General features: G+C 45.7%; 1 protein-coding gene across 2 annotated transcripts; it reads right to left on the bottom strand.

The window, feature by feature from the left end:
• Positions 1-15: 15 nt before the first annotated feature.
• LOC139583505 (uncharacterized) lies at positions 16-27,973 on the bottom strand. Of its 2 annotated transcripts, none has more exons than XM_071414660.1 (16): positions 24,527-27,973; positions 21,015-21,141; positions 20,744-20,872; positions 20,601-20,649; positions 19,510-19,646; positions 19,193-19,296; positions 6,257-6,367; positions 5,774-5,827; positions 5,373-5,576; positions 5,214-5,293; positions 4,809-5,033; positions 1,094-1,139; positions 812-958; positions 638-735; positions 363-462; positions 16-270 (listed from the first exon to the last, which is right to left on the bottom strand). In XM_071414660.1, the coding sequence occupies exons 1-16, from the start codon at positions 27,881-27,883 to the stop codon at positions 118-120; spliced, it is 5,121 nt and encodes a 1,706-aa protein (XP_071270761.1). In that variant the 5' UTR covers positions 27,884-27,973; the 3' UTR covers positions 16-117. The 2 variants fall into 2 exon arrangements, with proteins under 2 accessions (XP_071270761.1, XP_071270762.1); XM_071414661.1 differs by having other exon boundaries at positions 5,214-5,290.

The raw sequence follows: 27,973 nt of genomic DNA, 5'->3' as shown, positions 1-27,973 counted from the left end.
ATCAAAACCTCAACATTAAAGGGCTATAGATTTTTTTATTGGGCTTGAAAAACATCTTCCTTTTCTCTCCTCCTCCCCTCTTGCCCTCCCCAACCAAAAGTAACCATCTCACTCTGGTCACCGTGGTAACTGAGCCTGGTCAGACTCCTGTGCAGGATAGGCTGGGGCAAGCTCCGCCCCGGATGGGGTGTGGTCAATGGGGTTTGCGCAAAGCGTTTGATTGGCTCGTATCCTTTGGCAGATCTCAGCGTAGCTTGGCTTCTTGGACTCCTAACCAATCACAACACAGGACAGGTCAGTACCCAGCATACACTACTTTCACTAATAACCAGTTTGTCTCTGTAGTCTGTGAGGTGTCTCACCACTGCTGGTCTGTTTTCCTTCGTGGTCTGGAGAGGTTCTTTCACGGTCGGAGGAGCTGCTGTGGTCCTCTTGGGAGATGGCATGGTTTCCTTCAGCTTCCTGTGGTACAGCAACAACCACCATCAACCACAACCCTCAACCATAACACAACACAACCATAACACAGACATGAGTCTGCATGTATTCTTCTTCCTTGAAGTAATCATACAAAACACATTGTGAAAGGGACCCATTCCACAGCAATGATGATTCAAAGGAAGGAGAATATACTCACTCTGGGGGGAGGGTTTTCTGAGGCAATACTGTGATAGGCTGGAGGTCTTGTAATGTCACAGTGGTTGATTGGCTGGTACTGCTGTCTGTAACTGCACTCTGTAACAAGAAAAACAACCTTACAAGAAAGTAGACGGCATGTGTGAGTGTGTATGTGTGTGTGACTCTTGGTTACCTTGTGGTTGCAGGTTGCTTTGTGATTGCTGGTTGCTATGGTAAGTGTTTCTCTGGAGGCTGTTGCCGGGGGCAGTGGGGGGAAGCTAGAAGGGCCCAGCTCCAGACTGGGAGACAAGGAGCGGGGGGACGACTTGGGGGGCTCTCTCTAAACATACATACGTTTATATACACATATTGTTATACACAGACATACATATCCACAGACACACAAAAACAACACTCACAAATAAGAGCTTTTCCTTGACATTTTCCCAAAGCCATCCACATGTTAAGTACTTACAGTGTACTTCTCATCTCTTCTCCTCCTCTGACCAATGGGGCCTCTCCTTCAGAGAGAGAGAATCAATAGGCAGGTTTCTTATTGACCCAGCTTTATTCAACAAAAGCAATGTCTACAACAAAAAAATCACTGCGGCATGTGTAATGGAAAGAACAGAATATGGATAACTTTTCTAAAGATCATCGAAATTTGTGGATTTTTCTTTTCGTTCGACAGAGGTGGATTTTTATTTTCGTTCGACAGAGATTTTCTTTTGTCAAGCTTTACTAAGACAATCAATTTAAAAAAAGTATTTTTCAAATAAATATTGATTGCTGAATAATTTTGAAAGTATGCAGGGCCCGTGATGTCATCGCGTAACCAGGGCCGGTCCTTGCCGTTCTGCCATCTTAGGGGAGACCAAAAACCAATGTCCGGACCGGACCAAAAACGAATATCAGTGGATGTGGAAATCAAGGCCGGTCCGGACTGCACCAAAAAAAGACGTCCAAAAGGCATCGGTGTCGGTCCATGATTACTGAGGTGTAGCCTACAGTGTTGCCTGAAATATAATCTTATGAATGCCCATCTACAGTGCATTCGGAAAGTATTCAGACCCCTTCACTTTTTCCACATTTTGTTACGTGACAGCCTTATTCTGAAATGGATTACATTTTTTTTTTTTTATCTCATCAATCTACACACAATACCTCATAATGACAAAGTGGGAACAGTTTTTTGAAATTTTTGCAAATATATTAAAAATAAAAAGCCAAAATACCTTATTTACATAAGTATTCAGACCCTTTGCTATGAGACTCAAAATTGAGCTCAGGTGAATCCTGTTTCCATTGATCATCTTTGAGATGTTTCTACAACTTGATTGGAGTCCACCTGTGATAAATTCAATTGATTGGACATGCTTTGGAAAGGCACACACTTGTCTATATAAGATCCCACAGTTGACAGTGCATGTGAAAACCAAGCCATGAGGTCGAAGGAATTGTCCGTAGAGCTCAGAGACAGGATTGTGTCAAGGCACAGATCTGGGGAAGTGTACCAAAGAAATTCTGCAGCATTGAAGGTCCCCAAGAACACAGTGGCCTCCATCATTCTTAAATGGAATAAGTTTGGAACCACCAAGACTCTTCCTAGAGCTGACCGCCTGGCCAAAATGAGCAATCGGGGGAGAAGGGCCTTGGTCTGGGAGGTGACCAAGAACCCGATGGTCACTCTGACAGAGCTCCAGAGTTCCTCTGTGGAGATGGGAATACCTTCCAGAAGGACAACCATCTCTGCAGCACTCCACCAATCAGGCCTTTATGGTAGAGTAGCCAGACGGAAGCCACTCCTCAGTAGAAGGCACATGACAGCCCGCTTGGAGTTTGAAAAAAGGCACCTAAAGATTCTCTGGTCTGATGAACTCAAGATTGAACTCTTTGGCCTGAATGCCAAGCATCACGTCTGGAGAAAACCTGGCACCATCCATACGGTGAAGCATGATGGTGGCAGCATCATGCTGTAGGGATGTTTTTCAGCGGCAGGGACTGGGAAACTAGTCACGATCGAGGGAAAGATGAATGGAGCAAAGTACAGAGAGATCCTTGATAAAAACTTGCTCCAGACCGGGGCGAAGTTTCACCTTCCAATAGGACAACGACCCTAAGCATACAGCCAACACAACGAAGGAGTGGCTTTGGGACAAGTCTCTGAATGTCCTTGAGAGTTCCAGACAGAGCCCAGACTTGAACTCGATCAAACATCTCTGGAGAGACCTGAAAATAGCTGTGCAGCGCGACGCTCCCCATCCAACCTGACAGAGCTTGAGAGGATCTCCAGAGAATAATGGGAGAAACTTCTCAAATACAGGCGTGCCAAGCTTGCAGCGTCATACCCAAGAAGACTCAAGTATGTAAATCACTGCCAAAGGTGCTTCAACAATGTACTGAGTAAAGGGTCTGAATACTTATGTAAACCAGTTTATGGGGTATTTTGTGTAGATTGATGAGGAAAAATAACAATTCAAACCATTTTAGAATAAGGCTGTAACTTAACAACACTTGGAAAAGGTCAAGGGGTCTGAATACTTTCCGAATGCACTGTATGTGGTAAGACTACCGTTTATAAAACACCAAAAAAAGACATCAAAAAGTCTTCGGCTCGTGCTTACTGGGGTGTATACTACCATGTGGCCTGCAACAGAATTTTATGAATGTCATTCCATGTGGTAGGCCGTAGCATTGGCTTTATTAATCCTGATTCCTGTGACTAATTAATTAGGCTATTTAAGCTCTGAATATCAGCTACCCAACTTTATCAGGAGTTATTGTGAGCCTATTTTACAATGTGTTTACAAAGCTGGAAATGCAGAACTATTTTCTTTTTCGCTATGATCAGCTTGTCAAAACAATTGACGGATACTAACTTGAAACCACTGATCATGACAATGGGGTGAAACTCCTAGACAACACTTGTGGTTGTCCATTCTCCTTTGACTTGTCCTGTTTTTAGGATATGTTGTTTGTTAACATGTCAGTGCATTTTTATTTGAATGGGCGCCATTTAGGTTAGGCTATTTGATCGGAGAAACCTACATGATGTAAAAAGTGTCTGTCTCATTACATTGTCATACATTTCATCTCCAGCCAGGAAGGCTACAGAAAAGGCCACACTCTTTTAACCATATCCTATATCTGTTACATGATTTATGGAACGTTGCGTTAGTGTTGCGCCACAGCGATGCGTCTCTCCAACAGTACCATGGAGAGGCGCCCTGTGAATGGACAAGCAAAATATTTTGTGCCCCTGCCTTTTACAAAGTGGGCATTGCTTATCACAGGGTGGCATTTGCACTCAGCTAAAAATCCCTTATGCCACTGGTTGTGAGAAATTGTCATTGTTTTTGAGCAGAATTATGTGGGGTTTCATGTGTTGTTGTTGGAGTTGCGTCTTGGTCAGTTTAGCTCAGAAAATACCGCCCTCGTCAATCTGATGCCATAGGTGGCCTCCTAATTCTGTCTAATGAGCTGGTCGGCCGTGCTCGTAACTATAAAGCTCCACTCCACATTTCATTCTAATGCCCACTGCTTGCAAAATCTATTTTTGTCCTGACTTTCTGAATGCCTGAATTGCTTTGCCTTGCTGTTCTGGTTGTCTGGCAAGTTTCATCATACAATTGTTTCAGATCTACAGGAGTGCAAGTTTCACCATGGCACCATGGACCTTGGCGATACGTTGGTACACAATAATTATTAGAATATGGTAAATATTAGTCAATTATTGCATTCTATCCATGCTGGCTTTGCAGGCTACCTGAGACATAAAACAGATAGGTGGGAGGGCACTGTCGCCAATTTATTAGGCCTTATGCGCAATTTGCCTAAATACTGTAGGTAATGGAAAAACTTCAACCAATTCATTTCTATTCGACATTGTAGGTTTTTGCGATAATGTTTTTTTTTAGGTGTGAAATTATTACATCCAGCTGATTTTATTGACAATATAGTTCAATGGAAACGCACTGTAGCATAGCATGCAATTTTAGCATCTATGCAAACTTCTTAAATGTAAAAAAATTAATAAAAAAATCACTGGACAAGTTAATGAAAACATCGCTATTATCTTCCTTCAGTTCACGTGGTACCTCAAAAACATTTTATATTTTGTTTAGTCTCTACTGAACATAAGTTATCAGGAAGAGTCCCGTCTCTAAGGGCTGGAGGTTAAAGGTCATTACCTTCCTATGCCAGTGCTTGGGGAGGACCTTGACTCCCTTCTCCCTCCACGCCGACCCCCCTCTCCCTCCCTACGCCTGTTGCCTGGTAACCGTGGCCGGCCCTGCCTGTGGGGGCCAGGGGGGCCTATTGGTACATGCTCTGGGAAGAAGGGGGGGTCATCCAGAAGGCCCGGCTCCCTGTCGCCAGACCGCCGCCTCTGGTCCCGCTGCCCACGGTTCCCCCTACTGGAGGAGAGAGAGAGAAACACATGTAACATCACAACAACCTAACTACAACCATGGTTCCATCAAGAAAAACACAGAAATGGAGAGAGAGAGAGACAAAGAAATAGAGAGAAAATGATAGCTTGCGAGAAGGAGAGAGACGTCTCTCCAGAATGAGAAAGAGAGTGAGGAGTGTAGTACCTGTGTCTGTATGAGGGGGAAATGTTGAAGCTGGGGCCTCCTGGGAAGCCGTTCATGAAGCCAGATAATGACGCCATCTGCTGTACAGAACACCAATGACACCAGTGTGAGAGAAAATGCTTGTACCTGCATCTGTGTACGTGTGTGTGTCCATCTCACCAGGTCAGGGTCCGTGTATCCGGCCATGGCAGCCAAGCTTTGATTGGTCATTGGGTAAAGCTGTGGGAGGGGCTGCTGGAAAGTGGGAGGGGCGTAGTAGGGGTTGTAAGGCTGCTGATTGGTGCAGGAGTCCATTGCGCGGGGCCTGTAGCCATTCTTTGGAGCGTAAGATGTGACTGCCATCACATTGGCCTTGATCCGTGCCTGATCAATTTATTATTCAACAAGGCAATGAATCAATCTTTTATCATGTGACTGGCACTTGCATCATGTATAGAAAAATATTTAGATCAGGTTAGGGTTTGGCAGGGGTAGGCCATCATTGTAAATAAGAATTTGTTCTTAACTGACTTGCCTAGTTAAATAAAGGTTAAATAAATAAATAAAAAGTCTCAACTCACCTTGATGGGTTTTCCCTGGAACGTCCTCACCTCCTCTCTCAGGTACTGAAATGCCTGGCACACACACACACACACACACACACACACACACACACACACACACACACACACACGTGAATGAAATCTGCAGCTGAATGAAATCTGCATGAATGTCTAGAGAATCAAACCTTCTCCCAGCTGTTGTTAACCTCCGTACACACACACACACACACACACACACACACACACACACACACACACACACACACACACACACACACACACACACACACACACACACACACACACACACACACACACACACACACACACACACACACACACACACACACACACACACACACACACACACACACACACACACACACACACGTGAATGAAATCTGCAGCTGAATGAAATCTGCATGAATGTCTAGAGAATCAATCCTTCTCCCAGCTGTTGTTAACCTCCGTAACCCCAGTCTCTGTCTCTCCCAGCTGTACCTGTTGAGCGTCAGCCTCAGTTTTAAAGGTGATGAACCAGTTGTCGTTCTGGGCAAACTCACAGCTCTGGATCCTGGGGAGGCTCTCACACGCAAACAGAGCCTTTACCTCCTGGTGGTTTAACAAAATAAACACGCACATCAGCACTGAAACACACACATAATCCATGGGCCAGCAGGACAAATTGAACATATATTGAACAAAAATATAAACGCAACATGCAACAATTTCAAAGATTTTACTGCGATACAGTTCATATGAGGAAATCAGTCAATTGAAATACATTCAGTAGGCCCTAATCTATGGATTTCACATGACTGGGAATACAGATATGCATCTGTTGGTCATAGATACCTTTAAAAAAAATCGGCTTCACAATGGGCCTCAGGATCTCGTTACAGTATTTTTGTGTATTCAAATTGCCATCTTTAAAATGCAATTCTGTTCATTGTCCGTAGCTTATGCCTGCCCATACCATAACCCCACCACTACCATGGGGCACTCTGTTCACAACGTTGACATCAGCAAACCACTCGCCCACACAACGCCACACACTTGGTCTGCGGTTGTGAGGCCGGTTGGACATACTGCCAAATTATCTAAAACGACATTGGAGGTGGCTTATGGTAGAGAGATTAACATTACATTCTCTGGCAACAGCTCTGGTGGACATACCTGCAGTCAACATGCCAATTGCATGCTCTCTCAAAACTTGTTTTATGTGACAAAACTGCACATTGTAGAGTGGACTTTTATTGCCCCCAGCACAAGGTGCACCTTTGTAACACTCATGCTGTTTAATCAGATTCTTGATTTGCCACACCTGTCAGGTGGATGGATTATCTTAGCAAAGGAGAAATGCTCACTAAAAGGGATTTAAACAAACTTGTGCACAACATTTGAGAGAAATAAGCTTTTTGTGCGAATGGAACATTTCTGTGATCTTTTATTTCAGCTCATGAAACATGGGACCAACACTTTACACTTTACATTTACCTGTGGTAAATTCAATTGATTGGACATGATTTGTAAAGGCACACACCTGTCTATATAAGGTCCCACAGTTGACAGTGCATGTCAGAGCAAAAACCAAGCCACGAGGTTGAAGGAATTGTCCATAGAGCTCAGAGACAGGATTGTGTCGAGGCACAGATCTGGAGAAGGGTACCAAAAAATGTCTGCAGCATTAAAGGTCCCCAAGACCACAGTGGCCTCCATCATTCTTAAATGGAAGACGTTTGGAATCACCAAGACTCTTACTAGAGCTGGCTGCACGGCCAAACTGAGCAATTGGGGGAGAAGGGCCTTGGTCAGGGAGGTGACCAAGAACCCGATAGTAACTCTGACAGAGCTCCAGAGTTCCTCTGTGGAGATGGGAGAACCTTCCTGAAGGACAACCGTCTCTGCAGCACTCCACCAATCAGGCCTTTATTATGTATAATGGCACCAGAGGGGACTGCTGCCGTTTTATGGGCTCCTAACCAACTGGGCTATTTTGTTGTTTTTTTGCATTGTTTGTAACTTATTTTGTACATAATGTTGCTGCTACCGTATCGTATGACCAAAAATAACTTCTGGACATCAGAACAGCGATTACTGACCTTAAACTGAACAAGTAATTTTTCTTTAATGAGTTAGACGAGAGGGATTTACTCCAGACACCCGACGAGGCCCTCATCCCTGTCATTCGCAGGAGAAAAAGACGGCGATATCGCGGAAGGTGATCAGGGTGCCTTGTAAGGATCCGGCGACGAGTGGTTAATCTGCCTTTGCCAACGGTACTATCGGCCAACGTACAATTGCTGGATAATAAAGTGGACGAACTGCAAGCACGTATATCCTACCAACAGGATATTAAAAACTGTAACATCATATGACATGAACAACATACAGCTGGCGGGTTACACACTGTATCGGCAGGATAGAACAGCAGCCTCTGTTAAGACAAAGGGTGACAGTCTATGTATATTTGTAAACAACAGCTGGTGCACGATATCTAAGAAATCTTGAGGTTTTGCTCGCCTGAGGTAGAGTATCTCATGAAAAGCTGTAGACCACACGATCTACCAAAATAGTTTTCACCTATAATCTTTGTAGCTGTCTATTTACCACCACAAACCGATGCTGGCATTAAGACCGCACTCAATGATTTGTATATGGCCATAAGCAAACAGGAAAACTCTCATCCAGAGGTGGCAGGGGACTTTAATGCAGGGAAACTTAAATCCGTTTTACCTAATTTCTACCAGCATGTTAAATGTGCAACCAGAGGGGAAAAAAAAAAAAAAAAAAAACTCTAGACCACCTTTACTTCACACACAGAGACGCGTACAAAGCTCTCCCTCTTCCTCCATTTGGCAAATCTGACTATAATTCTATCTTCCTGATTCCTGCTTACAAGCAAAAACTAAAGCAGGAAGCGCCAGTGACTCGGTCAATAAAAAAGTGGTCAGATGAAGCAGATGCTAAGCTACAGGAATGTTTTGAGAGCACAGACTGGAATATATTCTGGGATTCTTCCATTGAGTACACCACATCAGTCACTGGCTTGATCAATTTTTTATTTTACCTTCATTTAACTAGGCAAGTCAGTTAAGAACAAATTCTTATTTTCAATGACGGCCTAGGAACAGTGGGTTAACTGCCTTGTTCAGGGGCAGAACGACAGATTTTTACCTTGCCAGCTCGGGGATTCGATCTTGCAACCTTCCGGTTACTAGTCCAACGCTCTAACCACTAAGTGTGTAGATGACGTCAGCCCCACAGTGACTGTAAGTACATACCCCAACAAAAAGCCATGGATTACAGGCAACATCACCACTGAGCTAAAGGGTAGAGCTTTAGCTCACAAGCTGCTGTTCTCACAAATTATCAAGGAACCTACCAGGTACAACCCCAAATCCGTAACCAAATCCGTAACCAGATATCATCCTGACCAACTTGCCCTCTAAATACACCTCTGCTGTCTTCAACCAAGATCTCAGCGATCACTGCCTCATTGCCTGCGTGCGTAATGGGTCCGCGGTCAAACGACCATCCCTCATCACTGTCAAACGCTCTCTAAAACACTTCAGTGAGCAGGCCTTTCTAATCGACCTGGCCCGGGTATCCTGGAAGGATATTGACCTCATCCCGTCAGCAGAGGATGCCTGGTTGCTCTTGAAAAGTGCTTTCCTCACCATCTTAAATAAGCATGCCCCATTCAAAAAATGTAGAACTAAGAACAGATATAGCCCTTGGTTCACCACAGACTTGACTGCCCTTGACCAGCACAAAAACATCCTGTGGCGTTCTGCATTAGCATCGAATAGCCCTTGCGATATGCAACTTTTCAGGGAAGTCAGGAGCCAATATATATAGCTTTTTCAAACAGAAATTTGCATACTGTAGCACTAATTCCAATACGTTTTTGGACACTGTAAAGTCCATGGAGAATAAGAGCACCTCCTCCCAGCTGCCCACTGTACTGAGGACAGGAATCACTGTCACCACCGTTAAATCTACGATAATCGATAATTTCAATAAGCATTTTTCTACGGCTGGCCATGCTTTTCACCTGGCTACCCCTACCCCGGCCAACATCTCAGCACCCCCTGCAGCAACTTGCCCAAGCCCCCCCTTCTCCTTCACCCAAATCCAGACAGCTGATGTTCTGAAAGAGCTGCAAAATCTGGATCCCTACAAATCAGCTGGGCTAGACAATCTGGATCCTCTGTTTCTAAAATTATCAGCCGAAATTGTTGCAACCCCTATTACTAGCCTATTCAACCTCTCTTTCGTATCGTCTGAGATCCCCAAAGATTGGAAAGCTGCCGTGGTCATCCCCCTCTTCAAAGGTGGAGACACTCTAGACCCAAACTGTTATAGACCTATATCCATCCTGCCCTGCCTTTCTAAAATCTTCGAAAGCCAAGTTAACAAACAGATCAATGACCATTTCGAATCCCACCGTACCTTCTCCACTATGCATTCTTATCGGAAGACTCAATAGCCTTGGCTTCTCAAATGACTGCCTTGCCTGGTTCACCAACTACTTCTGAGATAGAGTTCAGTGTGTCAAATCGGAGGGCCTGTTGTCCGGACCTCCAGCAGTCTCTGTGGGGGTGCCACAGGGTTCAATTCTCGGGCCGACTCTTTTTTCTGTATATATCAATGATGTCGCTCTTGCTGCTGGTGATTCTCTGATCCACCTCTATGCAGAGGACACCATTCTGTATACATCTGGACCTTCTTTGGACACTGTGCTAACAAACCTCCAAATGAGCTTCAATGCCATACAACACTCCTTCCGTGGCCTCCAACTGCTTTTAAATGCTAGTAAAACTAAGTGCATGCTCTTTAACCGATTGTTGCCCGCACCCTCCCGCCCGACTAGCATCAAAACTCTGGAGGGTTCTGACTTAGAATATGTGGGCAATTACAAATACCTAGGTGTCTGGTTAGACTCTAAACTCTCCTTCCAGACTCACATTAAGCATCTCCAATCCAAAATTAAATCTAGAATCGGCTTCCTATTTCGCAACAAAGCCTCCTTCACTCATGCTGCCAAACATACCCTCGTAAAACTGACTATCCTACCAATCCTTGACGATTGGCGATGTCATTTACAAAATAGCCTTCAACACTCTACTCAGCAAACTGGATGTAGTCTATCACAGTGCCATCCGTTTTGTCACCAAAGCCCCATAAACTACCCACCACTGCGACCTGTATGTATCGTTGGCTGGCCCTCCAATACATATTCCCACCGGCTCCAGGTCATCTATAAGTCTATGCTAGGTAAAGCCCCGCCTTATCTCAGCTCACTGGTCACCATAGCAGCACCCACCCGTAGCACGCGCTCCAGCAGGTATATCTCACTGGTCATCCCCAAGCCAAGACCTCCTTTGGCTGCCTTTACTTCCAGTTCTCTGCTGCCTATGACTGGAACGAATTGCAAAAAAAAAAAAAAAAATCACTGACATATCTCCCTCACTAACTTTAAGCGTCAGCTGTCAGAGCAGCTTACCGATCACTTCAGCTCTACACAGCCCATCTGTGAATAGCCCATCCAACCAACTACTTACCTCATCCCCATATATGTTCTTGTATTTCTGCTCTTTTGCACACCAGTATTTCTACTTGCACATCCTCATCTGCACATATATCACTTCAGTGTAAATTGCTAAATTGTAATTACTTTGCCACCATTGGCCTATTTATTGCCTTACCTCCTTACTTCATTTGCACACACTGTATACAGATTTTTCTATTGCGTTATTGACTGTACGTTTGTTTATCCCATGTGTAACTCTGTGTTGTTTTTGTCGCACTGCTTTGCTTTATCTTGGCCAGGTCGCAGTTGTAAATGAGAACTTTTCTCAACTGGTGAAATTAAATTAAATTAAAAAAGAGCTGCCGCTTTCAAGGAGCGGGACACTAACCCAGAAGCTTACAAGAAATCCCGCTATGCCTGCCGACGTACCATCAAACAGGCAAAGCGTCAATACAGAACTAAGATTGAATCGTACTACACCGGCTCCGATGCTCGTCGGATGTGTCAGGGATTGCAAACTATTACAGAGCACAAAAGGGAAGCACAGCCGCGAGCTGCTCAGTGACATGAGCTAAATGACTTCTGTGCTCGCTTAGAGGCAAGTAACACTGAAACATGCATGAGAGCATCAGCTGTTCCAGACGACTGTGTGATCACGTTCTCCATAGCCGATGTGAGTAAGACCTAAATAGGACTTCACTGACATTTTCAACCTCTCCCTGTCTGAGTCAGTAACACCAACATGTTTCAAGCAGACCACCATAGTCCCTGTGCCCAAGAACACTAAAGTAACCTGCCTAAATGACTGCCGATCCGTAGCACTCGCATCTTTAGCCATGAAGTGCTTTGAAAGGCTGGTCATGGCTCAAATCAACACCATTATCCCAGAAACCCCAGACCCATTTCAATTTCCATACCACCCTAACAGATTCACAGATGATGCAATCTCTATTGCACTCCACACTGCCCTTTCACACCTGGACAAAAGGAAAACCTATGTGAGAATGCTATTCATTGACTACAGCTCAGCATTCAACACCATAGTGCCCTCAAAGCTCATCATTAAGCTAAGGACCCTGGGACTAAACACCTCCCTCTGCAACTGGATCCTGGACATCCTGGACGCCCCCAGGTGGTAAGGGTAGGTAACAACACATCCGCCACGCTGATCCTCAACACGGGGGCCCCTCAGGGGTGCGTGCTCAGTCCCTTCCTGTACTCCCTGTTCACTCATGACTACATGGCCAGACACGACTCCAACACCATGTTGTTTGCCAATGACACAACAGTGGTAGGCCTGATCACCGACAACGACGAGACAGCCTATAGGGAGGAGGTCAGAGACCTGGCCTGGTGGTGCCAGAATAACAACCTATCCCTCAACATAACCAAAACTAAGGAGATGATTGCGGACTACAGGAAAAGGAGGACCGAGCACGCCCTCATTCTCATCGACGGGGCTGTAGTGGAGCAGGTTGAGAGCTTCAAGTTCCTTGGTGTCCACATCACCAACAAACTAACATGGTCCAAGAACACCAAGACAGTCATAAAGAGGGCACGAAAAAACGTATTCCCCCTCAGGAGACTGAAAAGATTTGGCATGGGTCCTTAGATCCTTAAATGGTTCTACAGCTGCACCATCAAGAGCATCCTGACTGGTTGCATCACTGCCTGCTATGGCAACTGCTCGGCCTCCGACCGCAAGGCACTACAAAGGGTAGTGTGTACGGCCCAGTACATCACTAGGGCCAAGCTTCCTGCCATCCAGGACCTCTGTCAGAGAAAGGCTCTAAAAATTGTCAAAGACTCCAGCCACGCTGGTTATAGACTGTTCTCTCTGCTACCGCACGGCAAGCGGTACCGGAGCGCCAAGTCTAGGTCCAAGAGGCTTCTAAACAGCTTCTACCCCCAAGCCATAAGACTCCTGAACATCTAATCAAATGGCTACTCAGACTATTTGCATTGCCCCCCCCCCCCCCCTCTTTTACGATGCTGCTACTCGCTGTTTATTATCGATTATCTATGCATAGTCACTTTAATAACTCTACCTGCATGTACATATTACCTCGACTAACCGGTGCCCCCTGTATATAGCCTCACTATTGTTATTTTACTGCTGCTCTTTAATTACTTATTACTTTTTTCTTTTTTTGTTGTATTTTTCTTAAAACGGCATTGTTAAGTAAGTAAGCATTTCATTGTAAGGTGTTGTTGTATTCAGCGCATGTGACAAATAAAATAGTATTTATTTATTTTAGAGTGGCCAAATGGAAGCCACACCTCTGAAACAGGCACATGACAGACCGCTTGGAGTTTGCCAAAATGCACCTAAAGGAGTCTCAGACCATGAGAAACAAGAATCTCTGATTTGATGAAACCATGGTTGAACTCTTCGGCGTGAATGCCAACTGTCACGTTTGGAGGAAACCTGGCACCATCCCTACTGTGAAGCATGGTGGCAGCATCATGCTATGGGGATGTTTTTCAGCGGCAGGGACAGGGAGACTAGTCAGGATCGAGGGAAAGGTGAACGGAGCAAAGTACACAGAAATTCTTGATGAAAACCTGCTCCAGAGCGCTCAGGACCTCAGACTGGGGCGAAGGTTCACCTTCCAATAGGACAACGACCCTAAGCACACTGCAAAGACAACGCAGGAGTGGCTTGGGGACAAGTCTCTGAATGTCCTTGAGTGGCCCAGCCAGAGCCCGGACTTGAACCCGAACTAACATCTTTGGAGAGACCTGAAAATAGCTGTGCAGCGATGCTCCCCATCCAACGTGACAGAGCTTGAGAGGATCTGCAGAACAGAATGGGAGAAACTCGCCAATTACAGGTGTGCCAAGCTTGTAGCATCATACCCAAGAAGACTCAAGGCTGTAATCGCTGCCAAAGGTGCTTCAACAAAATACTGAGTAAAGGATCTGAATACTTAAGTAAATGTGATATTCATGTTTTTTGATTTATTTTATATAAATTTGCAAACATTTATAATTGTTGGCAGATTGTAGATTGATGAGGGGTCAAAAAACAATTTAATCAATTTTAGAATAAGGCTGTAACGTAACAAAATGTGGAAAAAGTGAAGGGGTCTGAATACTTTCTGAATGCACTGTATGGTAACTGTAAAGGGGTGAATAAAAGAAGAGCACTCTCGGATATAGTCAATCGTAAATCAATCTGGTTTATTACAAGTGAGACAGGGACACACCTACAGCACAGAAGCAGAGAAAATGTCTAACTGGCCTTCTCTAAGCAGGGCCTTAAATCCCAATCTCACAGCACCAATGTTCCATAAACATCAGCCTGGGAGGCTTGTACGTCACAACAAAATACTTTGCCAGCTGCTGCAGAGTCACACAGTGTTCATAAGGTCATCAATACAATAACATATCAGTGTCCTCAGTCCTTGTACATCCAGTCTGGTTTCAGTTACTATAAACAGATATGTGTTTAATACATAACATCGAGTCTCGTAACCATCAACCCTTGACACAAACAGAACTCTTGAAATCATGTGAATTACATAAATGCCGGGAAAACATAGATATGCTAAGCATTATGTTAATTACTCTTAACTGAATATGAACTTTATTAAATCTTAAATATTCCTCATCACATATGTTATGCAGTTAGCTGGGCCAACAGGATTGAGGACATGATCATTTTGTATTGTCAGGGAATTAACTTCTCAAACTAACGCAATTTGATATGTTATAAACTTCATAATACAAAACATATTATGGTATCTCTATGGGCTCTTTCAACTCTTTCAATAATAGGTGGAATATGCCTAATGGCAATAAAACATAGATTATAGTTATGCAAATAACACAACCAATTTAGCCAGGTTTGCAAGATATATAATCTTTGTAAAACATTAGCAAAACTGTTCCAAAAATGTACCAAAAACACTACTCATATCAATGGTTTTGGTCCGTATTTGCATCACTGATATCTATATTTGTCACGTTCTGACCTTTATTTCCTTTGTTTTGTCTTTATTTAGTATGGTCAGGGCGTGAGTTGGGGTGGGCAGTCTATGTGTGTTTTTCTATGTTGGGGTTTTGAGTTCGGCCTGGTATGGTTCTCAATCAGAGGCAGCTGTCAATCGTTGTCCCTGATTGAGAATCATACTTAGGTAGCCTGGGTTTCACTTTTGGTTTGTGGGTGTTTGTTTCCGTGTGAGTGTTTGTTGCCACACGGTACTGTTTTCGGTTTTGTTCATGTTCACATTTATTGTTTTGTAGTGTTCAGTTTATGTTTTAAAATAAACGTTATGGACACTTACCACGCTGCGCATTGGTCCGATCCTTCAAACTTCTCCTCCTCAGATGAGCCGAGAGGCGGCATTATGAGGAGCTAGCTCGGCAGCGCGGCTGGAAGCCCGAGAGGCAGCCCCAAAAATGTATTGGGGGGGGGGGGGGGGGGCACACGGGGAGTGTGGCGAGTTCAGGTAGGAGACCTGCGCCAACTTCCCGTGCTTACCGTGGAGAGAGAGGGACCGGGCAGGCACCGTGTTATGCCGTTAGGCGCACGGTGTCCCCTGTGCGTGTGCATAGCCCGGTGCGGTACATTGCAGTGCCTCGTATCGGCCGGGCTAGAGTGGGCATCGAGCCAGGTGCCATGAAGCCGGCTCAGCGCATCTGGTCTCCAGTGCGTCTCCTCGGGCCGGTGTACATGGCACCAGCCTTACGCATGGTGTCCCCGGTTCGCCAGCACAGCCCAGTGCGGGCTATTACACCTCGCCGCACTGGCCTGGCTACGGGGAGCATTCAACCAGGTAAGGTTGGGCAGGCTTGGTGCTCGAGACCTCCTGTGCGCCTTCATGGTCTGTGCGCCTTCACGGTCCGGTCTATCCGGTGCCACCTCCTTGCACCAGCCCTCCGGTGCCGGCACCACGTACCAGGGCTCCAGTTCCAGCACCCCGCACTCGCCCTGAGGTGTGTGTCCCCAGCCCAGTACCACCAGTGCCAACACAACGCACCAGGCTTCCTGTGCGTCTCCAGAGCCCTGTACGTCCTGTTCCTGCTCCCCGCACTCGCCCTGAGGTGCGTGTTCCCTGCCCGGTACCACCTGTTCCGGCACCACGCACTAGACCTACAGTGCGCCTCGGCAGGCCTGAGCCGCTCGTCTATCCAGCGCCGCCTGAGTCGCCCGTCTGTCCAGCGCCGCCTGAGCCGCCCGTCTGTCCAGCGCCGCCTGAGCCGCCCGTCAGTCAGGAGCCGCCCGAGCCACCTGTCAGTCCGGAGCTGCCCGTCAGTCCGGAGCTGCCCCTCAGTCCGGAGCTGCCCCTCAGTCCGGAGCTGCCCCTCAGTCCGGAGCTGCCCCTCAGTCCGGAGCTGCCCCTCAGTCCGGAGCTGCCCCTCAGTCCGGAGCTGCCCCTCAGTCCGGAGCTGCCCCTCAGTCCGGAGCTGCCCCTCAGTCTAGTGGGGCTCTTTATTGGGGTTCCCAGTCCGGGATCTGCGGCGAGGGTCGCTGCTCTGAAGACGTTACTGAAGTGGGTAATGACTATGGTGGAGTGGGGTCCACGTCCCGCGCCAGAGCCGCCACCGCGGACAGATGCCCACCCAGACCCTCCCCTATAGGTTCAGGTTTTGCGGCCGGAGTCCGCACCTTGGGGGGGAGGGGGGGGGGGGTACTGTCACGTTCTGACCTTTATTTCCTTTGTTTTGTCTTTATTTAGTATGGTCAGGGCGTGAGTTGGGGTGGGCAGTCTATGTGTGTTTTTCTATGTTGGGGGTTTGAGTTCGGCCTGGTATGGTTCTCAATCAGAGGCAGCTGTCAATCGTTGTCCCTGATTGAGAATCATACTTAGGTAGCTTGGGTTTCACTTTTGGTTTGTGGGTGTTTGTTTCCGTGTGAGTGTTTGTTGCCACACGGTACTGTTTTCTGTTTCGTTCATGTTCACATTTATTGTTTTGTATTTCATAGTGTTCAGTTTATGTTTTAAAATAAACGTTATGGACACTTACCACGCTGCGCATTGGTCCGATCCTTCAAACTTCTCCTCCTCAGATGAGGAGGACAGCCGTTACAATATTTTATTTTCAAACAATTAAAAATGTATCTATAATATTCCTAAAGGGATCTTTCACTGGTTTGTAATGACTATATTGATATACAATATTATGCCATATTGTTTAAATATAAAATATGTCTTGAATCCTGTCATATACACTACATTCCAATATGACATTTTAACAAGCCGCCTGATGATGAGGGCATCAACTTACATAGCTGGTGAAGTATTAAAGCCTTAGGTTTACAGCCTTCATAGATGGTGACTAGTTACACTTTTTTTGTGGAAAAAATAGTATAATGTAGTATAGGGTCTACTGAAATACGTATTGGTTAGTGGCTGCTAAGGGTTGTCGAGGGCATCAGCAATGGTCCAATTGCTGGATTTTTTTCTAATCACTGATGACATGATTTCTATAACGTGTCAACTAGCCACTGAACTAATGTATACGAAATTATTAGGTTTCATTAAATAACGTGTACTGTTGAAGGTTAGAAAGCATCATTTTAAGATTATGATGGTCAGGGAGAGAAGAGCTATTAGAGAGCACAGGCCCACCCACTGGGGAGCCAGGCCCACCCAATCAGAATGAGTTTCCCCCCCAAAAGCTTTATTACAGACAGAAATACTCCTCAGATTCATCAGCTGTCCGGGTGTCTGGTTTCAGACGATCCCGCAGGTAAAGAAGCCGGATGTGGAGGTCCTAGGCTGGAGAGGTTACATGTGGTCTGCAGTATTTAGTCCGGTTGGACGTACTGCCAAATTCTCTAAAACGACGTCGGAGGCAGCTTATGGTAGTAAAATGAACATTCAATTCTCTGGCAACAAATCTGGTGGACATTCCTGCAGTCGAGACATCTGTGGCATTGTGTTGTGTGACAAAACTACACATTTTACAGTGGCCTTTTATTGTCCCCAGCGCAAGGTGCACCTATGTAATGATCATGCTGTTTAATCAGCTTCTTGATATGCCACACCTGTCAGGTTGATGGATTATCTTGACAAAGGAGAAATGATCACTAACAGGGATGTAAACAAATTTGTGCAAAAAATGAAAGAGAAATAAGCTTTTTGTGGAAAATGTTGGGGATCTTTTATTTCAGTTCATGAAACATGAGACCAACACTTTACATGTTGTGTTTATATTTTGGTTCAGTATAAATGGCTATATATAAAAAATATTGTTTGATTTGCTTGCCATGTATAGGGTTGATGACAGATGTCCGACAGACAATTTTACCAGGACAAGGACTGATGTCAAGCTCTTTCTAAAAGCAAGATTGACACGTTGTTTGCTTAGCTAGCTACATGCCAAAGGGATACAGTACCCTCATGTATCTGAAATTACATGATCTATTGATGTTGGCTGATCATGAAAAGCATGCAGTTACATGCTGTACAACTCTGATGATAGAGCTAAATGTGGAATAATACGAAATGTGTAGTTCTGACTATGCTCTTCAAGAAGTGATTATATTAAAACCAAATAGTTTATTTAACAATCCCTTGAAACAGCACATAGTTGTCTATGGTTTTAGCGGGGCTGGGGGTCTTCTTGCAAATCGAACGCTCTGCAGAGTATAGTGACATTTTATTGATAAAAACCTATACAGTCATTTTCAATGAACATGTCACCATTCTCACGTCTCAACATTCCTTTATCAGTCTGCAAACATTATATTGCATAGACTCCCTTACAACAAGATGTATAATTGTGTGAAAAACATAGAAAGCAATTTTTTTGGGAGAGGCTATCATATATCAATTTGATCAGGAGCTTGTGGGAAACAATTTAATTCCATCAAACCTTTGCCACCACAAGGTGGACCTTTTTCAGCTGGCCCATGGACTAAGACAGGTTTCTAACAGGCGGGTTCTTACCTCTGGGGGTGTGGTCTCCGGGACCTCTCGGAGGATGACGATACAGCGTCCCTGATTGGGCCGTACCTTTTGCCCGCATTCTGCCACCTCCACCAGCGGCAAGGCTACGAGCCAATCAGGAGACAGGACACGGTCAGAGCCTTCCCTCCAGTAAACATCTTACCCAATCATGTAATACAATACAACAATAACCCACATACGTCCATACATACATACATACATACATACATACATACATACATACATACATACATACATACATACATACATACATACATACATACATACATACATGCACACAGAAAAGGTTTACTCACACTTGAGGACGTCAGAGATGAGTTCCAAGTCCGTGCTGAGATTCTTGATGTGGTCGAGGTTGGCTAGCGTTGTTATGGGAACAAACTGGTCGCTGTCCATCTGGGAGACGAGGTAGAGGTCTTTGGCAAGGTTCTCCCTGAGGGGACATCAGCCAATCAGTTAAAAAAAACTCACTGCCTACTGACCAATAACAAACTACCCTTCACTGCCCAATCAGAAACTACCCTAACTGCCCACTGACCAATCACACAGACCACAGGACGCTCGTGAGAGGAGGAAGTCTTATTATAATGCCTGGAATGGAGTAAATGGAATGGCATCCAACACAACCAATCCCGTTCCAGCCATTACTGTGAGCCGGTCCATCCCAATTAAAGGGTGACTGCACTTCCTGATTTGTCTTTGTCTTAGATTTTGATAATTAAGAAATGCAAGAGGCCATGACTGAATTCAGACGTGAGTTGGTTTCTGGGTGTGGTTTGATGTGGGATGTCTCGTGTGTGTTAGCAGGTGGGAAGAGTTAGCCAAATAATTTTGCCAATTGGCTTCAGCCGTTTGGTGTGCGACCATGGCAAAGTTGGTTTGACTTTGGATAGCCTATCTCTGGTGATAGTTAGGGACCGTCAATACATTACACAATGTAAATGGGACAATATTTTCATGTTGCACATCTTTTAGTGGTGTCGTTAATTGCTTTCAATATTTGTATATGACTTTCTACAATTTATAGGTGGTTTTTAAGTCATTGAAATTTTGAGCTACTGACTTTTTAAAATATTGTTACATGTACATTGTTGAATTTACTGATGGTCCTTAACTAGCCCCATAGGGATATCGAATGCCAAACCCAATTTGACCACTCTTACGGTACTCTTCATTCCGTGACATACCATTATCTCCTATCATCTCGCAAATCTCAGTTGAACGAGACTGACTTTATGACCAAACTGATCCTATTTACACTTTGTATTCTATAATAAATGTTTCTGACTCATATTGATGCCACATAGACCATTTTCAAAATGAGAAGTTGATTTTTAGGGGCAGTTGCTCTTTTAGGTGCCATCAGCGGCCTGTGACACATACGTACCGTGACAGACAGGACTCCAGTGAGGTCTTCAGCTGATCGATGAGCTCCTCTGAAAACATCAATAACATATAATGTTTGTATCAGATGTCACCTGATAAACAGTCCTGTTTGTTCTAAGCTCCATCAGCCAGTAACGTTAGTACCTGATAGACAGCTGTCCTGGACCAGGCCATTGGTTGACAGGTTTCCCATAGTGACCGTTGGGAATTCTACGACGCTCGGTTCCAGCTGAGCCTTGCCCACTTCCTCCAGATCATATCCCTGGTCATACCCTGAGGACCAATCAGGTTAAGGCATTTACAAGACTGACACAAATAAAAGCCAAAGAAAAAGCCTGAACACCCAGTAGCTCTTTCCACCTCTGGACTAATGGCTAGGCGCTGTTCCATACTCTGTCTACTTCCACATGCTTACCTTCCTGGTTAACAGCCAGCCATGGTAGACGGGAGTCAGTGTAGATGGAGCCTGAGGGGTCCAGACTAAGCATGTGATTGGCCCATACCTGAGCGTTGGGGTTGAGCTCAGAGACCAGGGTGGATTTCTGCAAGAGAACACACACACACACACACACACACACACACACACACACACACACACACACACACACACACACACACACACACACACACACACACACACACACACACACACACACACACACACACACACACACACAACCTCAGTGCAAATTAACATATACAGTCGGTGGCCAAAAATATTGTCACCCTTGCACTTTTTCAAATAATGCACAATTTCTTCCAGAAACTGTTGAAATTAAAACATATTTTGGTATCCACATATGTATATCTTCGATGTGCAGTTTAACAAAACAATTTTTTTTGAATTGATTTACTAAAATCTTAGCTAATTCCACAAAGAAATCCTACAATGGCCCGGACAATATTATTGGCACCTTCTAGAAGTGGTTATAAATAATTTGATTTCAAGCAGGTGATTCTCATTTATTTTGGAATTGAACTCACCTGTGGTGAGTTGAAGGTGCCTGCAGTATAAACATCACGTTTATATAAAGATAAACAACATCATATAAACAACATCTATTCAACCAGTTTGAATAGAGAAAAGGACAAATTTTCCTGTTTTGTGTCACTGTGTGTACCGCAATGAGCATGGAGAAAAGAAAGAAAACCAGATAATTATCTGAGGTCAGACATCATTGTAGCCAAGCATGGACAATCTCAAGGCTACAAGTCCATCTCCAGAGACCTTGATGTTCCTGTTTCCACCATACGTAATGTTATCAAGAAGTTTAAGGCCCATGCCACTGTAGCCAACCACACTGGACGTGGCCGCAAGAGAGAACTTGATGGAAGATTGCAGTGGAGGATTGTTTGAATGGTGGAGAAATCACCTCGGTCTACTGCCACACAGATTCAAGCTGACCTTCAGACACAAGGTATGACAGTTTCAACTCGCACCATCCATCGTCAACTCAATGAAAGGGGGTTATATGGTAGGAGACCCAGGAGGACCCCACTGCTGAGAGACAGACTTAAGAAAGCCAGACTGCAATTTGACAAAACACACCTGAACATGCCCAAATCCTTCTAGGAGAATGTCCTGTGGACAGATGAGACCAAATCAGAGCTTTTTGGTAAAGCACACCATCTCTATGTTTACAGAAAACAAAATGAAGCTTTCAAAGGAAAGAACACCACCCCTAAAGTCAAACATGGCGGTTCAGTAATGTTTTGGGGTTGCTTTGCTGCCTCTGGCGTTGGGTGTCTTGAACGTTTGCATGGCATCATGAAATCAGGTGAATACCAAGGTATTTTGGAGTGCAATATTAGACCCAGTATCAGAAAGCTGGGTCACAATCAAAGGTCATGGGTCTTCCAACAGGACAATGACCCCAAACACACTTCAAAAAGCACCCAGAAATGGTTCAAGACAAAACGCTGGACTGTTCTGAAGTGGCCAACAATGAGTCCAGATCTAAATCCCATTGAAAACTTGTGGAGAGATCTGAAAACAGCAGTTAGGAGAAGGCACCCTTCTAATCTGGGAGAACTGGAGCAGTTTGTACAAGAGTGGGCCAAACTGCCAGGAAAGAGGTGCAGGAAGTTCATTGATGGTAACAGGAAGCACATGATTGCAGTTATTTTGACCAAAGGCTGTACTACCAAATATTAAGTAGGGTGTCAATAATTTTGTCAATGCCATTTCTGTTTATTTTCTGATTTTAATGGATATATTAAGTTCTGAATCAAAAACAAAAGTTCTGTAATATTAACAGTGAAATAAAGAAGTGTGGAGACCAAATACTTTGTTCAATTTCAACTTATTTTTAGGGAAAATTGTGAGTTACTTAAGTGCAAGGGTGCCAACATTTTGGGCCACCACTGTCAGTGCATTCGGAAATTATTCAGACCGCTTTACTTTTTCCACATTTTGTTACGTTACAGCCTTATTCTTAAATTGATTAAATTAAAATCTACACATAATGATAAAGCGGAAATAGTTTTTTTTTTTTGTGTGCAAATTCTTTGAAAATGATTTACATAAGAATTCAGACCCTTTGCAATGAAGTTAAGCTCAGGTGAATCCTGTTTCCATTGATCATCCTTGATGTTTCTACAACTTGATTGGAGTCCACCTGTGGTAAATTAAATATATTGGACATGATTTGGGAAGGCACACACCTGTATAAGGTCCCATAGTAGACAGTGCATGTCAGAGAAAAAACCAAGCCATGAGGTCGAAGGAATTGTCCGTAGAGCTCCAACACCGAATTGTGTCTAGGGAAGGGTACCAAAAAAATGTCTGCAGCATTGAAGGTCCCCAAGAACACAGTGGCCTCCATCATTCTTAAATGGAAGACGTTTGGAACCACCAAGACTCTCTCTAGAGCTGGCCACCCGGCCAAACTGAGCAATGGTGGGAGAAGGCCCTTGGTCAGGGAGGTGACCAAGAACCCGATGGTCACTCTGACAGAGCTCCTCTGTGGAGATGGGAGAAACTTCCAGAAGGACAACCATCTATGCAGCACTCCACCAATCAGGCCTTTATGGTAGAGTGACCAGACGGAAGCCACTCCTCAGTAAAAGGCACATGACAGCTTTTTTGGAGTTTGCCAAAAGGCACCTAAAGACTCTCAGACCATGAGAAACAAGAGTCTCTGGTCTGATGAAACCAAGATTGAACTCTTTGGCCTGATTGCCAAGCATCACGTTTGGAGGAAACCTGGCACCATCCCTATGGTGAAGCATGGTGGTGGCAGCATCATGCTGTAAGTATGTTTTTTGGAGGCAGGGACTGGGAAACTAGTCAGGATCAAAGGAAAGATGAACGGAGCAAAGTACAGAGAGATCCTTGATGAATCCCTGCTCCAGAGCGCTCAGGACCTCAGACTGGGCTGAAGGTTCACCTTCCAACAAGACAACGACCTCTAAGCACACAGCCAAGACAACGCAACAGTGGCTTCGGGACAAGTCTGTGAATGTCCTTGAGTTGTCCAGCCAGAGCCCGGAATTGAACCCGATTGAACATCTCTGAAGAGACCTGAAAATAGCTGTGCAGCGACACTCCACATCCAACCTGACAGAGCTTGAGAAATACAGGTGTGCCAAGCTTGTAGCATCATACCCAAGAAGACTTGAGGCTGTAATCACTGGCAAAGGTGTTTCAACAATGTACTGAGTAAAGAGTCTGAATACTTAAGTAAATGTGATATTTCATTTTTTTTTATACATTTGCAAACATTTCAAAAAACCTGTTTCTGCTTTGTCATTATGGGGTATTGTGTGTAGATTGATGAGTGGAAAACATTTTTTAAATTTTTTTTTGAATGAGGCTGTAAAGTAACAAAATGTGGAAAAGGTGAAGGGGTCTGAATACTTTCCGAATGCACTGTACGTGTGTTTTCTCACCCCTACAGTACACACACACACCGCTGAAGTACTCACAGGCTGGTACTGATGGTGCCATTCCCAGAGACAAGAGTCCTGAGGCAGAAGAGTGCTGTAGGTGGGGTAGACTCCCAGCAGGGCCATGGAGCTAGGGGGCTGCTCCTCCTCGCAGCCCTCCTCACCCTCACCCTGGCTGGGCACCATACCCTGGGCCAGCCCCTGGGCCCATCCTCCACAGACCTCTTCCTCTACCAGCCCTGGCCCTAAATGCGTCCAGGGAGAGGGGTAGAGGCCAGAGAGGGTGGGGTCCCCTTCCTCTCCCAGCAGTTCTGACACCATGTCTTTCATGCCGCCTTCCTCGACCTGTCCTCTCACCCCCACGGTGTCCATGTCCGTGGTGACAGCCAGTGACCCCTGACCCAGGAACTGTATCTGGTAAGAGGGGGTCGAGGCGTAAACGTCAATCTGATCAGGCTCCACTCCCAGCACTCCCGCCAACAAATAGGAATCTGCCGTCGTTGCATCGTCTACAGGGTAGTCCACATCTGAGCAGTCATCGCCGTGGGAAACAAACTTCAGGGGTTCATCAAATGGGCTGAATCCAAATGTCACAGGGGGGAAAACAGGGGTGACAAACATACTGTCATTTGTTGCTATATTACTACACTCAGTGTCCTCAGGTAGTGTCCCTAAACTACTGTCAGACTGTGTTCCTACACTACTGTCTGTTGCAGCACAATCCTCTAGCAGGGATATTCTATTCTCAGTGTGTATCTCTGCCCTTTTGTCCGTGTGCGTTCCGTCCTCCGCGTGTGTTCCGTCCTCCGCGTGCGTTCCGTCCTCCGCGTGCATTCCGTCCTCCGCGGGTGTTCCGTCCTCCGCGGGTGTTCCGTCCTCTGTGTTCTTCTCAGACAGGTTTCTGCAGTCAGTGGGTTCAGTTCCTCCCTCTGAAATCAACCTCCCATCTCTCCATTCTGAACCTATTGAAAGGAAATGGGAAGAGGAGGATGAAGGACAGGGCTGTAAGTAAGTGTCCCCGCTAGGCAGGTCCTGAGGGACAGGAGTAGAGCCTCCTCGTTCCTCAGAGAGATGGTCGCTCTCGCTGTCCTCACAACCCTGAGAAATATGGCTGCTCTCTATGTCCTCACAACCCTGAGAAAGATTGCTGCTCTCTCTGTCCTCTCTACAATTCTGAGGATAGCTGCTCTCTCTTGTGGGGTGACTGGTGATGGCAGCCATTTCCTGCCAGTGTTTCTGTTCCACACTGGTTTCCGGCTCCTTCTGTGTTGCTGCAGACCTTCCCACTATATCCTCAGCCTGGACTGGCCAATCAGTGAGCTCTGAGTCATCAACAGGGCTTCTGTTATTTCCAGTAGGTTTTACATCATCCCTATCAGGTCTCCCAGCATACACATGTGTTGTGTTTTGATCAGGCTTGGCGTTGCTGTCAGAAGTAGTATTATACTGATCAGGTTTTGTTCCAACTTCATGTTCCATATCCACTGGTCTAAGGTCAGATTTGAATGAGTGGACAGTAAAGTCCATGGGTAGAGACACTGCATAGACTGGGTAGACTGTGGATAGTGAGGAGAGTGTGGAGACTGGTGATACCTCTGTTAGTGTGGTTTCCACTGTGCTGCTGAGTATGGTCTCCTGCTCCTCCTCCTCCTCCTCTGTCTCTCCTTTCAGCCCCTCACTGATCATCCTCACTGAGACAGCTTGGTATACCTCAATCCCCTCCATCTCCTCTACACATGTGGCCCCATCCACTGCCCCAAGCAGGGGGCTGGATCTGGGGCTAGGACTAGAGCTAAGGCTGAGGCTGTGTGTGAGTTGCTCCTCTGTAATGGTAGGGTTAGGAGGGCAGGGGTATGTGGGGGTGGGAATATTGTTATGAGTATCATGGAGGTTCAAATCCCTCTTTTTGTTTTCTCCTTCCTGGCTGCTATCAACAGTCTTCACTGTGGACAAAATACCTGTCTTCTTAACACACACATTCTCGTCCCTCACACACACACTCTTCTCCTGGCGTGATGTCAGCTCAAGTATGTCGGGATCTGTAATGTCTCCAGTTAGTGGTGGGGTCCTGGTGTCTCCGGGGGCGATGGAGCTGTCCTGTTGTGAAGTCTGAGGGTCCTCATAGCTTCTCCAGAGAAGGTCCGGCAGAACGGGTGCCTCAGGGGGCTCACCGTGGGATTTGTCAAAGGCTGTAGGTTCCACTCTGTGTGATTGGTCATTGGCTTTAGGTTTTTCTGCGTGTGATTGGATAGAGGCTGTATGTTCCTCTGAATGTGATTGGAAAGCTGTATGTTCGGCTACGTGTGATTGAATAGAGGATGTAGTTTTGGCTATGTGTGATTCGATTGCTCTAGGTTCCGCTGCGTGTGATTGGATGAAGGCTGTATGTTCCTCTGTATTGGATTGGTCAGTGTCTAGGTCGTCAGCATCGATGGAACAGATGCTGTAGAAGCTCTGAGCTCTGGCCCTGAAACCCCGCCCCAAGGTTGCCCTGATGACACAGTCTTCCTCCTCATCTTCCTCTGGTCCTACTCTAGTGGAATCCCCCCCAGCTCTGATATCATACAGCTGGTGGGTTGGGGATGTTCCGACCAGGGGGGTCCTCCAGCCCTCTGTCTCTTCCTGGCCGGGCTCCGGGGTCTGGTTGAACCAGGTAGACCTGAGCAGGGCGTTCTTCGCTATCCTCTGTCTCACTGGGCTCTCCACAGTGTTCTCTATCCTCTGTCTTTCTGGGACCTCAATGGTCTTCTCTATCCTCTGTCTGTCTGGGTTCTGAATGGTATTCTCTATCTGTCTCGCTAGGTTCTCCATTGTCTTCTCCATCTTCTGTTTGGGTGGGTTCTCCATGCTGCTCTGTATCCTTTGTCTAACAGAATTATCCATAGTGTTCTCTGCTATCTTCTGTTTTAATGGGCTCTTCACACTCCCCTCCAAATATGGAACATTCCCACAGCTGGCCTTGGCAGCGTGTGTGTGTGGCACGCCTGCCTCCGTCGAGTCCATGTGTGTGTGTGTGTCCGTGTTTGTCTGTGTGACCATGCTGGGGCCTGTGGAGGCGTTAATAATAGCCAGTTCCTCCTCGTGTGAGTGTTGCGGAGTGAGTAGCCCCCCACTCCGCATGCCACGGACACTGCTATGCCTCGCCTTGGGGCCTGTCGACACGTTGTCCGGGATGACATTGTTCTTCTTCTCCTGTTCCTGAAGTTTCCATTTGGCCGGTCCGTCCGGTACACACGTGTGTTGAGCCAGTTGGTCAGACACATGTTGAGCCAAAGCATTAGTGTGTAGTCTGTCCTGGTTCTTGATCCCCAGCGCCTCTGGGCTTGATGCCTGAAGCAGCCTGGTCCTCTCACTTAGCAGGCCTGGGCTCAGCTCCTTACTGCAGCAGCACCCCATTTTCACTACGCTACCAGCTTCTAAAACAGCAAAGCAGCACTTCACCAACACTCAGACACAGTTCCTCTCACTCACCCTTCTCACACACAA

The sequence above is a fragment of the Salvelinus alpinus genome, chromosome 8 (genome assembly GCF_045679555.1).
Source record: "Salvelinus alpinus chromosome 8, SLU_Salpinus.1, whole genome shotgun sequence".
In the NCBI taxonomy this organism is placed as follows: domain Eukaryota; kingdom Metazoa; phylum Chordata; class Actinopteri; order Salmoniformes; family Salmonidae; genus Salvelinus; species Salvelinus alpinus.
This window is presented reverse-complemented; position numbering and strand designations above follow the sequence as displayed.

What these genes read in the sequence shown, in the direction of transcription:
- LOC139583505 (XM_071414660.1), bottom strand. Translation starts at nt 27,883, where the DNA reads ATGGGGTGCTGCTGCAGTAAGGAGCTGAGCCCAGGCCTGCTAAGTGAG. An exon ending in CTGAGGCTGACGCTCAACAG is followed by an intron (nt 5,828 to 6,256) that starts GTACAGCTGGGA and finishes TGTGTGTGCCAG; the next exon opens with GCATTTCAGTACCTGAGAGA. An exon ending in TCCCCCTCATACAGACACAG is followed by an intron (nt 5,034 to 5,213) that starts GTACTACACTCC and finishes TCTCTCCTCCAG; the next exon opens with TAGGGGGAACCGTGGGCAGC.